The sequence below is a fragment of the Chanos chanos genome, chromosome 2 (assembly GCF_902362185.1).
Source record: "Chanos chanos chromosome 2, fChaCha1.1, whole genome shotgun sequence".
NCBI classification, from domain to species: Eukaryota; Metazoa; Chordata; class Actinopteri; order Gonorynchiformes; family Chanidae; genus Chanos; species Chanos chanos.
Genome location: NC_044496.1, coordinates 24,690,455 through 24,703,181, shown reverse-complemented (window position 1 = coordinate 24,703,181; position 12,727 = coordinate 24,690,455). Strand labels below are relative to the sequence as shown.

At 41.0% G+C, this 12,727-nt stretch overlaps 1 protein-coding gene across 3 annotated transcripts in view; it reads left to right on the top strand.

The window, feature by feature from the left end:
- The window catches only part of trip12 (thyroid hormone receptor interactor 12), a 39,006-nt gene extending 34,155 nt beyond the window's left edge, over nt 1-4,851 (top strand). For 2 of the 3 annotated variants that reach the window (XM_030766952.1, XM_030766951.1), the window contains exons 30-42: nt 49-176; nt 384-535; nt 766-908; nt 1,021-1,177; nt 1,360-1,458; nt 1,565-1,679; nt 1,810-1,964; nt 2,126-2,290; nt 3,407-3,571; nt 3,662-3,775; nt 3,852-3,946; nt 4,129-4,232; nt 4,351-4,547. In XM_030766952.1, coding sequence (XP_030622812.1) covers nt 49-176; nt 384-535; nt 766-908; nt 1,021-1,177; nt 1,360-1,458; nt 1,565-1,679; nt 1,810-1,964; nt 2,126-2,290; nt 3,407-3,571; nt 3,662-3,775; nt 3,852-3,946; nt 4,129-4,232; nt 4,351-4,547 — 1,789 coding nt within the window. Of the gene's footprint in view, nt 1-48; nt 177-383; nt 536-765; nt 909-1,020; nt 1,178-1,359; nt 1,459-1,564; nt 1,680-1,809; nt 1,965-2,125; nt 2,291-3,406; nt 3,572-3,661; nt 3,776-3,851; nt 3,947-4,128; nt 4,233-4,350 lie in introns of all 3 variants that reach the window. The other variant, XM_030766950.1, reaches the window with a different exon arrangement.
- Nucleotides 4,852-12,727: the final 7,876 nt, after the last annotated feature.

Genomic DNA, 12,727 nt, shown 5'->3' with positions numbered 1-12,727 from the left:
TGATCTTGGTGATGTTTGACCATCATATTTGTTCTGTGTGTGTGACAGGTATAAGCCAGTGAGGGAGGATGAAGATGGCAGTAAAGACACTGTTGGAGGAAAGAGAGGTCGAGCTCAGACTGCACCAACCAAAACCTCGCCACGTAATGCCAAGAAACAGGACGAGCTTTGGCATGGTAGGCTACAAAGAAATCACCATACGCAGAACAGCAAACTATAAATCCGCATCACATGCACCGTCAAACATGAAACTTAAATATGAACACACACCCTCACAATGTAATGGTTTCCAAAATGTCAAAATCAGCAGTCTGAATGAGCATTCTGTGACTGTGCAGTGGAATTAATCTGTGTGTCTGTATCTGTGTCTGTGTTCGGTGCAGACGGAGTGTGTCCCAGCGTGATGAACCCCTTAGAGACATACCTCATATCTGAGCCTCCAGAGGGCATAACCTTTGATGACCCGTCCACGGAGGTCATCCTGCTGCTGAGGGTGCTGCACTCCATGAGCAGATACTGGTTCTACCTGTATGATGTGAGTAATTCCACCAGTATAAACCGTTATACTCACTGCAGACCTGGAGAAACCAGTAAAAAGCTGACTTAAATCATGCAACAGCGTTCTTTGGCTCTGTCTGTATATCATAAATATGTTCATTATTTTAATTTCAGTAAAGCCTAACATATGAGAGCAGTAGTGAAGGAATTGAAGTGTATTTTAAATATATTTATGTTTGTTTTTTTCCCGTTTCTGTTCTGCTCCAGAATTCTGCATGTAAAGAAATCATTCCCACCGGTGAGTTTATAAACAGTAAACTGACAGCTAAGGCCAACAGACAGCTCCAGGATCCACTGGTCATCATGACCGGAAACATCCCCACCTGGCTGACCGAGCTCGGCAAAACCTGGTACAGCAGGCGCGCTGACAGACACACACACACACACACATACTCCCCTCCTCTCATTTCTGTGGGAGTAAGTTACATATGTCATCTACTAATTCTTTCTTCTTTTCTGTAGCCCATTCTTCTTTCCGTTCGACACGCGGCAGATGCTCTTCTACGTGACTGCGTTTGACCGTGACCGCGCCATGCAGCGCTTGCTGGACACTAACCCTGAGATCAACCAATCAGATTCCCAGGACAGCCGTGTGGCCCCACGGCTCGACAGGAAGAAGGCATGTGTCTTATGCCTTTTGTTTTACTTCTGCAGATCTCTTCATAATGATGAGACAGTAAAGGAAAAAAGAGCGTTATTATAATCAGCCTCTTCTCTCTGTTCCCTCTTTCTTTCTTTTTTTTCTCTGTTTCTCTCGCCTTGTTTTCCTCTCTTTCTGCGTTTTTGTGCTTGTGTGTGTAGCGTACGATAAACCGCGAGGAGCTGCTGAAGCAGGCTGAGTCTGTGATGCAGGACCTCGGCAGTTCCAGAGCCATGCTGGAGATCCAGTATGAGAACGAGGTACCAGAACTACTTCAGCACGGTAGAACAGCTGGTCCCAGAGAACAGGCCAAAATCTAATGTCGTGTTTCATTTTTCTCTACCCGCCTCCCTTCATTTGTCTTAGGTGGGCACTGGTTTGGGGCCAACTCAGGAGTTTTATGCGTTGGTGTCTCAGGAGCTGCAGAGAGCTGACTTGGGCCTGTGGAGAGGAGAGGAGGTCACACTGGCCAACCCCAAAGGTACCGACTCCGAAAGAACATCATTCAGATTAAAAGCAGTATCATCATATTAATCTTAACGAATGCAGTGGTTGTAGAGGTTGAGTAACTCGTCCATAAATCAGCGTTTCTCGGTTTTGTGTCCATGCAGGGAGTCAGGAGGGGATGAAATACATGTTTAGCTCCAGGGGTCTGTTCGCTGTGCCGTTTGGCAGGACCACGAAACCGGCACATATCGCCAAGATTAAGATGAAGTTCCGTTTCCTCGGCAAACTCATGGCCAAAGCCATTATGGACTTCAGACTGGTAAATGCATACACACACACAGCTTGTTCACAACCAAAAAGTACAGCTGACCCATCCAGTTTTTTATAGCTGCATCTCCTGTCATTACATAGGTGGTCAGGTCCTGTGCAGAGGTCCTCTCTGGTGATCATAAACTGTATTCTCCCTGTTCTGTCCTGTAGCTGGATCTACCCCTGGGTTTACCCTTCTATAAGTGGATGCTGAGACACGAGTCGTCCATCAGCTCACACGACTTGGTGAACATTGACCCAGGCGTGGCGAAGTCCATCCAGCATCTGGAGGACATCATCCGACAGAAGAAGAGACTGGAGCAGGACAGATCCCATGTGAGTACACACCCTAAACCCACCTGATGCATGTATAGAGCCGGTACAGATCTTTCATAACCCCAATGCCTGAGTATAGACCCTATGCCCACCTGATATGAGCCCAGTATTATGTATGGTAACAAGACCTTGTGGCCACCTGCTGATTCTGTTTATGCTAGCCTAAACCTTTATATAACTTAGTGTATAGGATATGTGTGTGGATGCACACAAAAGCCTACCCACTCATTGTGGTGTCTGAGTCTGTAAGCACCTGCTGACTGCTTAATGTGATCAGCTCTTTGTCACTTCATAGTGATTCAGTGTGTTCAGTCCGCATACCCACCTGCTAGAGTTATCCATTCGAAACACCATGTGTCACGGTTACCATTTTCTGAAACAGTAAAATCAAACTGTATAAGGGATGCACAGATCCGACTTTTTCAGTCCCGAAACAGATGCCGATACCTGGGCTTTGGGTATCGGCTGATACTGTGTACCGATCCGAGACCAGTGTTCAATAAGCTGTATGCCTCACTGTGTGGAAGAGACTGGAATCATTCTTTTATGTGTAAGGCGACATCAGGCTTGTAACGTATATACACATAACAAATAAATACATATATATATATATATATATATATATATAAAATCGTGCACCAGCAACTGAATTTGAGAACCTTTTCTGTTATTTTTGTCGCTTTCACACTATCACTGGGAAGTTTCTCGCATCTTTGCAATGCACCCAACAAAGTTAACTGCTTCTTCCAATTGTCCCCTTTTTTTGTGTGGTTGAACTCGTGTTCTTTGGCATGATGCTTCTGGAGGTGCTTGCCCTGTCCACACTAACCTGAGTAAATTTGAAAACGCATAATTATTTCTCCATTTAGCCCTTCCGTTCACACTAAAATATCATTTTCTGCCACTATACTTTTCAAAAATGCTTTCTGAGGTGCATACATTTGAAAAGATCGGCCCCATTGTCACCGATATTCGATCCAGCTATTTGAGTCAGTATCGGACTGATATCTGGTATCGGATCGGTACATCCCTAAAGTGTATTTGAAAACAGACCTATTACAAACTAACCAGCCTTATGTTGCCTTTCCATGCCCCTGTCCACTCTCTCTTTGTCAGACGCGGGAGACACTGCAGCAGGCTCTGGAGAGTCTGAACATGAATGGCTGTTCAGTGGAGGATCTGGGTCTGGACTTCACCCTCCCTGGCTTCCCTAACATTGAACTGAAGAAAGGCGGTAAAGACGTCCCTGTCACCATCCACAATTTGGAGGAGTATCTCAGAGTAAGGGCTTTAGTCCACACACACACATACACATAATGCCACCCATTGGTCTAGCCTGATGACCCTCTCTCTCTCTCCTGTTCACTGTAGCTGGTTGTATACTGGACCCTGAATGAGGGCGTGTCCAGGCAGTTTGAGTCGTTTAGGGAAGGCTTCGAGTCAGTCTTCCCTCTGCATCACTTGCAGTACTTCTACCCTGAAGAGGTGAGTATGTCCTCTATTATGTGTGTCACATCCCTAGCTTTCATTCTTTCTCATCACTCTCTCTTTTCTCCTGCAGCTGGACCAGTTGTTGTGTGGCAGTAAGTCAGAGACCTGGGATGTGAAAACTCTGATGGAGTGTTGTAGACCTGACCACGGCTACACACATGACAGGTACAAACTTTCACAACGGGTCCAAACACACACAGCTGTGCTCTGGGGCAGGCAACTGTTACTGATCTGGGAAAAGTCTAAAAGCATATCTCAAAAACGTAGTTTTTGATTATTGGTGTTTATTCTAACGAATCAGCGATCTCTAAACTTGTCTTTGCGTGTGTGTGTGTGTGTGCATGTAGCCGTGCAGTGCGCTTCCTGTTTGAGGTCCTCAGTAGTTTTGATGCTGAGCAGCAGAGACTCTTTCTGCAGTTTGTCACAGGGAGCCCCAGACTGCCTGTAGGAGGTGGGACACGTCACATCCATCAGCCCTTTTCTCACCCTTCAGTTCATTTTTCCCTCTGCTTTCACTTTCTTATAGATATTTACCATGGTACTAACACCACTTTAATTGTCCCTGTCAGGATTCCGGAGTTTGAACCCTCCGCTCACTATCGTACGGAAGACATTCGAATCGACAGAAAACCCGGATGACTTCCTGCCCTCGGTCATGACGTGTGTGAACTACCTGAAGCTGCCTGACTACTCTAGCATCGAGATCATGCGTGAGAAACTGTTGATAGCCGCCCGTGAGGGCCAGCAGTCCTTCCACCTCTCCTGATCTCACATCCACACTCAGAATGCCTTCTGTCACAGAAACCCCCCACACAAAAAAAATCATGACTTCCTCTCCTCGGGTTCTTTCTGTTCTCTCTTTTTTTTCTTTTGTAATCACCTACATTAAGGCAGACGTGTACAGCCTTCTTGTTTAGAGAAAAAGCTTGCAGAAATTTAAAGAAAAGAAAAAGAAAAAGGACTTGAGATATTATATTTGCTGCCCTCCTCATTTCCCACCAAACCGGAGAACAGGCGTTACAAAAACTCGCCAGAATTTAAAAAAAAGAAAGAAAGAAAAAAAAAAAATAGAGAGGAAAACAAATTCAGAAGTTAAAAAAAAGATATATATCAGTAGTTAAGTAATGTCAAAAAAAATCAAAAGAATGAAGAAAAAAACCCTTGGTTTTAAACTTGCATTGCTGTGTGATATTTAAAAAAAGGGATGTTTTTCTCTCCTGAGTGGTGAGTGACATCATCACTGTGTGCACCTGGGGTGGGGTGGGGGTGGGAAAGGGAGGGGGGTGTCCATCAAACAGGCTAGGTTCACTATAGCTCCAAAGATCATTTGTACAGACAAATTTGCAGATTTTGCTCATTCTACACATATTTGATAGAATAGCTCTCTGTTCTAATGTCAACCACCCCTCAGTTTGTCTCTTTGCTTTCTGTTCTGTATTATACAAATCCCAGTGTGTGTGTTGCATTTTGGTTCAGCTTCCTTTTTTTCCCCCTCTCCTCTCGTGTGTTGTTTTTTTTTTTCCCCTTTGCGAAAAATTTTGGGAAAAAAAAAAAAAAAGCATTGCAGTTGGTTGAATGCGGGTAGTGACGAAAGTGTAGTATCATTATTATTATATTATTCTAATTATAATTATTATTATTTTTGTTTTTTACCTGAGTTGAAATGGTGTTCTGGCCTACATTAACTTTGAGCCTGTACTCCACATTAAAGAGATGATGTATCCAGTGCGTTGGATAAAGTAGATGACTTTTTTTGTTTTGTTTTGTTTGTTTTTTTTTTTGGCTCCTCTGGGGTTAGAGTAGTGTGCATCTGCTGGACTGTTGGGGACTGAATCGCGCGATTGCGCAGCGGGCCTGATATATGGTGTCGGCTGAGGTGGCCGTTGCCCAAGCCCATAATGTAGCTGAGCACATAAGAATACAAAACAAAAGAAAAACACAAAAAAATTGGCTGGTCTCATTTTATTGTTTCATGGCCAGATAGCATTTCAAAAGAAGTTCATTTATGGAATAAAGTTTATATGCAGTTTTCACACCCGGTTTGAGGTGGAATGTCTGCTTTACCTTTTTTTAAAAAATTTTCTATTGTTTTTGTTTTTTTTTTTTGTTTGTTTTTTGGGTTTGTTTGTTTTTTTTTTTTCTTGCTGTAGTTTATTTTTTGCACTGCTGGCTTGGAACAAACCGTGGTGTGCACTGCAGTCAGTGGCCAGGGTGGGGCGCCACTGTGCGCTCTCCAGGTCCCATCGTTCATGTGCTGGTTTCTAAGATCTGCAATAATTTACTGCATCAGGTTCATGTTTTTACCTGAACATAAATAAAGTAACTGTTTGACTCAGTTTGGTTTATTCTCATACATTTGGTCATTTGTAAAGAAAAAAATGACATTCTTCATCTTTTTAACACGGACTGTTCTTATAATGGGTAATGTTCTTGTTTTTGTCCTCCTTCTGTTATTTTGTGGGTTGTTGGGTTACTCTGGTGATGTTGTTATCTTGTTGAAAGTGAGCAGTCTCACCTTACAGTGCTTTATAAAACTAGGAATATCATTTATTTGCCTCCACAGTTATTAATTAGTAGTGTATGTCTTGCTTTGATCAAGTGCGCTCCAGAAACTTGACAAACTGCGAGACTGAATACAGATTCAAGTGTAAAGGTACTCAATTACATAATCGATTTCAGTGGCACACAGTTCAGCTCACTTCTTTTCTAACCTGCCAAGTCAAACGAGGTGCGATCAATGCAACAAAGGCTTCATCTCATCTTGAATGCATGGCAGATCAATAAAGCACATTTTTAGGATTTGCTCCTGCTGTGGACACGATGGCCATGAGCTCTGATCACAGGACCAAACAAACTACCATAATGGCTGTCTCCTCAAACATGATAATCGTTATTGTGGCATGTCACAGATGGGTAAAATCCTGGCGCATCAGTGGTGTTTTATTGAACCGCAATTAACAAACTTGTGGGAGAATCACTGGAAATAAAACATCTACATAAATAAATATTTAAAGTCTTCCAGCCTGTAGACTGGGAGCAGAGCCCAGATGGTTAAGAGGCTTAACTGTGAGGTGCCTCTTCTACCTGCAGTTTAGGGGACAGAGAAAACCGTTAAAAATCACATTTGATCAAACACAGCATGACTTTGGGTTTACACAGTCTGAACTGTGTAATAGAGGTTTGTTTGAATGAGGAATGTGAATGTTTCATGAATAGGAAGGTACTGCTGGATCACAGTACTCTAATGTAATCCTATGTGAGCTGTGTTAAAGGTTCCTATTGGCTCCTCCAACTGCTGCACTTCCTCAAAGTTTCATGAACCAGTTCTTTTACAATCATGTGTGAACACGCAAAATCCCTTCAAATTGTTTCATATTTGTGTGATGCTGCTTTGTGACAGTTTGTATTCCTTTATTTACTCAGAGTACCTTTTTAATCACCGTTTTAATGATGTTTCACTTCACACACACAGATGCTTGGAATCCTCTTCTCTCTACTAATTAACCACTACTCATATTGTCCTCTGAGGACTTTGTGTAAATCAGAAACCATTTTATTTTGTAGTTTGAAATATCTGTGGTGTGGTTCAGTTTCAGTTAAAGCTTAGTTCATTTCTGTTTATTCCAGTTAGCAACATACTAGGTCTCACTAATCTACAGACAGCTAACGTGTCTACTAATAATTTTCTATTCATCAAACAATCCAATTTAATCAACAGTTGGTACAAAGTTACAAAAAAGTTTAATACTATAAAACTCCACAACAAAAAATATAATTCTCATTACCTCTTTGCTCTCTCTTTTTCCACACTCATTCTCTCGCACACTTTAACCGAATTTAAGGATGTGTTGCTTCAGTGTATCCTGTGATATGGTAAAATGTCATTTTTTTCACCCACCACTAGGTGGCTACAACCTCATTCAACATCCCAAGGATTGCTAAACTAAGGGCAGATAGTGCTCACTTACAAGGTATCTTTCAGTGTGTCTTATCATTTTGTCTACCCATTAAGTTAGTGGTGTCCCTAGCCTTGGAGTTTATCTCTATAAGTAAAATATATCCCATATAACCATAGTAAACATGTCATTAAATGTCATAGCAGTGGTAGAGTGATGGATATGGTGGTATCCGGGTAATCTCAGTGTGACTCGACTCTGCAGCTCTGGCTTTCTCTTGGCTTGCAGTTCATGCTGTTGTCTTTACTTGTGTTATCTCTGGGTCATTTGAGACCTCTGGAACAGCCAGCGCTTTCCTACTCATTAAAGACCTGTGTGGATCGGGCTGGTTGCACGGCAGCAAACAAGAGGCTGCAGCAATCAGTGCAGAACAGGGACAGTTACTCACCGGGATTAAAGTCATGAATTACTAACATCCCAGGGGAGCACTTATGTGACATACAAGGTCTGCTTGGTCTGAAGTGTCTCTCTGTATGTAGACTCCTCGGGTCAATGCACTTGATAGTCAAAGACAGTAAAAGTAGAAGTACTTTTGCTAAAAAAAAAATTACTCTAGGTAGAGTTAAAATATCCCGCCTGAATAATAGTGAAGTAAGAGTTGAATAGTTACTCACACTTTACAAAAATAGTTGTCAGTTTAACTCTACTTATAGTACTTTCTTTTAGCAAGGGTACTTATACTTTTGCCATCTGACAAGATGGCGGCATGACAAGTCAGAACGTTATCGAGCTCTCAGGACTAAACTTTTATTGGAAACATTTTTTACAGTGGTAGACAAAGTTTACTTGGTGTAAATTGTTGAAGAAAGAAAGTTCTTTCGTACATCTGAGTGTGAAACTGAACTTGCATTGCAAAAAATGCCTAAGTCTGTTCAAAAAAGACCGTGTGAACCTAGCAAAGAGGTAAAAAGCAGCATCTCTGCTAGCGATCACAACTACATCATAGAATGTAGCGTGCAAGTGGATCATGAAGAATAATAGAAGAGTCCTGTGGCTTCATTCTCCTAGCAAAACAAAGCCATAGGGCTCTTCTATTAGGAGGTTTACTACTTACTCTCAGTTAACTAACTCTGAGTTTTCACTAAACCTGCTTTCTGAAATACCCCCCGGTCACAAACTCTGCTTGTGTTTTGGATTTCGACTTCTGCCTCCTGATTTGACTATTGGCTAATAAACCTGATTTTGCTGGATCTGCAAATGAGTCCTTGCCTGTATCCTGACACTACCAAACAGTCCAAACACAGTATATACCAGGCCCTTCACATCTGAGGAAACACTGAAAGCACATTAGGCGGCACGATGGCGCAGTGGGTAGCGCTGTTGCCTCACAGCAAGAAGGTCTCGGGTTCGATTGCTGGGTGGTCAGGGTTCTTTCTGGACTGGCAACCTGTCCAGGGTGTTTCCCTGTGTTTCGCCCCATGAGTGCTGGGACAGGCTTCAGCATCCCCTGTGGCCCTAATTAGGATAAGTGGCTTAGATAATGAGTGAGAGTGAAAGCACATCAGAAGATCATGGACCATCTTCTGGTGATAGCTGAAGGTCATTTTCATCCTCTGCTTCACCATCTCTTCATCTGCGGAATGCTGTATAAGGTATATGGCCTCTCTGATCTGTTCTTAATTCAGGACAGGCTCAAAATCGGATGAAAGCTCCCGCTCTGACGCTGGCCCTCCAGTATATGCACTGCATGTTGGTCTTTGGTTCTCTGTAGCTGTTTTTCTTTGGATTGTCTTTAGATGCCAGACCAGGTACCCTGAACCACTGTCTGGGTCATAGTAATGTTCCTTTAAAAAAAAAAATTAACATTAAGAGAACTTAAAGTTCCAACTCTCAGAATATGGTTGTAGTGTACGATAGCACTACAATGAAGCACTAAAAGCCAACTGAAATGAACCATACAATTGTACTTACATAGCCATTTCTGGAATATGGGTCCTTCAAGTACGGGAAGAGAGAGACAATTCCCTTTGCATACATTTCCCTCACATGTCTTGGTGGTTGTGTGCTTACAACAGACCAACAACAGTGGGGTAGGCCAAACAAATGGAATTTGTGTAGTTTATTGAGTAGTAAGATAACACAAACTGTAAACATAAAAATGTTACAAAAGTATTTTACCCATGAGTCTCCGAATTCACTTGTTAATTTTTCAGTCAAGTGATCAAACCCATGCGAGTTTCGCTTCGCGTTTGGTTAAAACGCATCTTGAGAAGACAAAAAACAGGAGATTGAGCCCAAACTGTATGCAAGACCAAGTACTTGCATTTCGATAGTGAAGTTCTTTGAAGACCAGACGCGGGCAAAGTGACGAAAAAGGTGGGAGGAGTAAAACAGTAGAACAGTAAAACAGAGCCTACTAGTTAGGCTAATATCAATAAGCAGTAAATTCTGACCTGGCACCGCTGTTAGCGTGTTGTGATCTAGAATTTATATAGGGATTGTAATAATTGTAATAGTTCAAAATATGCAAGAGTCTTTCATTTTGTTTTCTCTTTTATGTTGTTGACAATTCATTGGTTGTTTTGTTGGCTCCGTTACTCCTTCGAATGTCATGTGATGTTGCGAGCAAAACAATTTGAGTAACAACATAACTTCAGTCAGTTAAAAAGTCGTTATCAGATTGAGTGAGGAGAAGTGTACCTGTGCAGAAAAAGTGTAGTGAATGTGATAGAGAAATTTCGTGTATTAAAAAAAAGAAAACGCCGCACTGGAGCAATAAAGTTGCCAAAAGAGAGAACGTCTGGATCTTCTCTTCAAGGGGGAAACAGGCGCACTGACATTTAAGTTGGTAACAAATAATTCAGTTTTGACAGAGAAACATTCAACTGGCCAAAGAGATCCAGCTACGTGTTGCTAACTAGCGTCGTTATCAATTCAAAATACTGCTAACTTGACAGGCTGACTGAGTTGGCCTGTTTTGTTTCCTCGTCTGAAACAACTGCTTAAATTTAATTCAGTGTTCGCATTAAAACGTTAGTATGAGGTAATTTCAAAAGACAATGTTATAACCTACTTTATAAAAACCAAAGTGGAGTGGCACTTGATCAGGAGCTGCAGCTGTTAACGTTAACGGAAATTAAGGAGCGGAGCTTGACTGGCAGCGCAGAGTTGAATTTACACTTCTTTCGTTAACTCTGGTAATTAACAACAACGGTGGAGAAATACAACCATCTTTACTTATTTGAAAGTGTTCTGTCAGATATGCTTTATATTACTAAATTGGTGTTGATCTCGATGCTACGATTCTTGTTCAGTCTATCTCAAAGTCTGCTTAAGTAACCATTACATTATTTGTTTGTTGGAATTAATCTGTTAACTCTATCTTCTATCACTTAACGATATGGGATCATGTAACAATGTGGAACGTAAGGCTTTATTTCTCTTTGCTAAGCAGTTTAGGTCAGATTTTTTCAGTTTAGGAATCTCATTTTATCTCAGATAATGCCAATTTTTGGAGAGCTCAATGGGGTAACGGCTTTGGGTATAGGCCGATACCAAGTACCGATCTGATACCAGTGTTTACCTCATAATCGGTATGCCTCACTGTGTTCTTTTATGTTTAAGGCAACATCAAGCTTGACTCAAACATTGCTTTCCTAACTTTGTAAAACAAAATGTAACAAAATCACTGAATTGTTATTTGTTATTAAAATAATAAATAATCGTGCACCAGCAACTTGGTAAAAAATGAACAGTACCGTGCTTCATTGTGTTCAATCATGTGGCGGAAGCCCTCGTTTTTAACGTCTGTCAGGGCTTACTCATCCAGAACAATGAATTCGAGAACGTTTTCTGTTATTTTTGCTGCTTTCACACCATCACTGGGAAGTTTCTCGCGTCTTTGCAATGCACCAGACAAAGTTAACAGCTTCTTCGAATTGTCCATAGGCGTAACTGATGAGGAGGATGGGTGGGACACATTCCACTCAATATTCAAAACAGTGGTGTTTGTCCCACCCAATATTTTCCAGGATTTTGCTTTTAAAAATATGAATAAATTTGGTGGGGCTAAATTGGTTCTCATCTAACCTACTTACCAAGGAGAAGAAAATTTTAGCCGACGAATTCAATTGCATACGCATTAACGTCTCTGTTACGGCAACATTTATCAATGATACCTGTGAGCACAAGTGGCGTTGAAAGGGATTGTGGGGATGGTGACATCTTTCTGTGCACAAGTTTTCCATCAGGGATAAAAGGAAGAGAACAATACAAAGGAGGAAATTGACGGATTATTTTTATCTTATTTTTCATATTATTATTATTATTATTATTATTATTATTATCTCTCCTCCTAGCAAAATGTACGGGTTTACCAGCACACGTACACATAAACATAGACGATATCCAATATCAGTATTGGATCGGTGCATCCCTAATACTAATTTTAAAGCTTTTATGGATAGATTTAGTCTTATAGATGTTTGTAGAGTAAAGTATCTTAATAAAGATCATTTCCCTGAAGAAATAAATCAGGCTCAAGTCAGCCAAGGATAGAACAAAGACAGTATTGATGTATATATATATGGCCCACTCCTCTTATGGATCATAAAGCTATATAAGATAAAACTGTTCACCTTCAAAAAAGGTGTTGCTCAGTCAGTGTATTGCAGACAATATCTCTTTATCACCAAATGATGAAGTTTAAAAAGAAGGTCACAGTCTAATCTCATATTTTTGGTCCAACACTAGAGAAGAAGAACATTTTGGAATTAACTGGAAACTTTTAAAATTGGAATTTGGTAAATTCTTAAGAAAATTTAGTAGTCTTTAGCCAAATCCAGAAGAGCTGAAGAGGCAAAGGTAGTAACAAGGATCACCTGTTTATCTCATAAAAATCCAGATATATTATTAGAGGAGGAAAAATTGGAACTAGCTAAATTGCAAGTTAAACTAGATGAATTATACAGTCAAAAAGCAAAAGGTGCAGACCAAAATGGCTTGAAGAAGGGGAACAAAATTCACACTATTTTTTAAATTTAGAAAAACA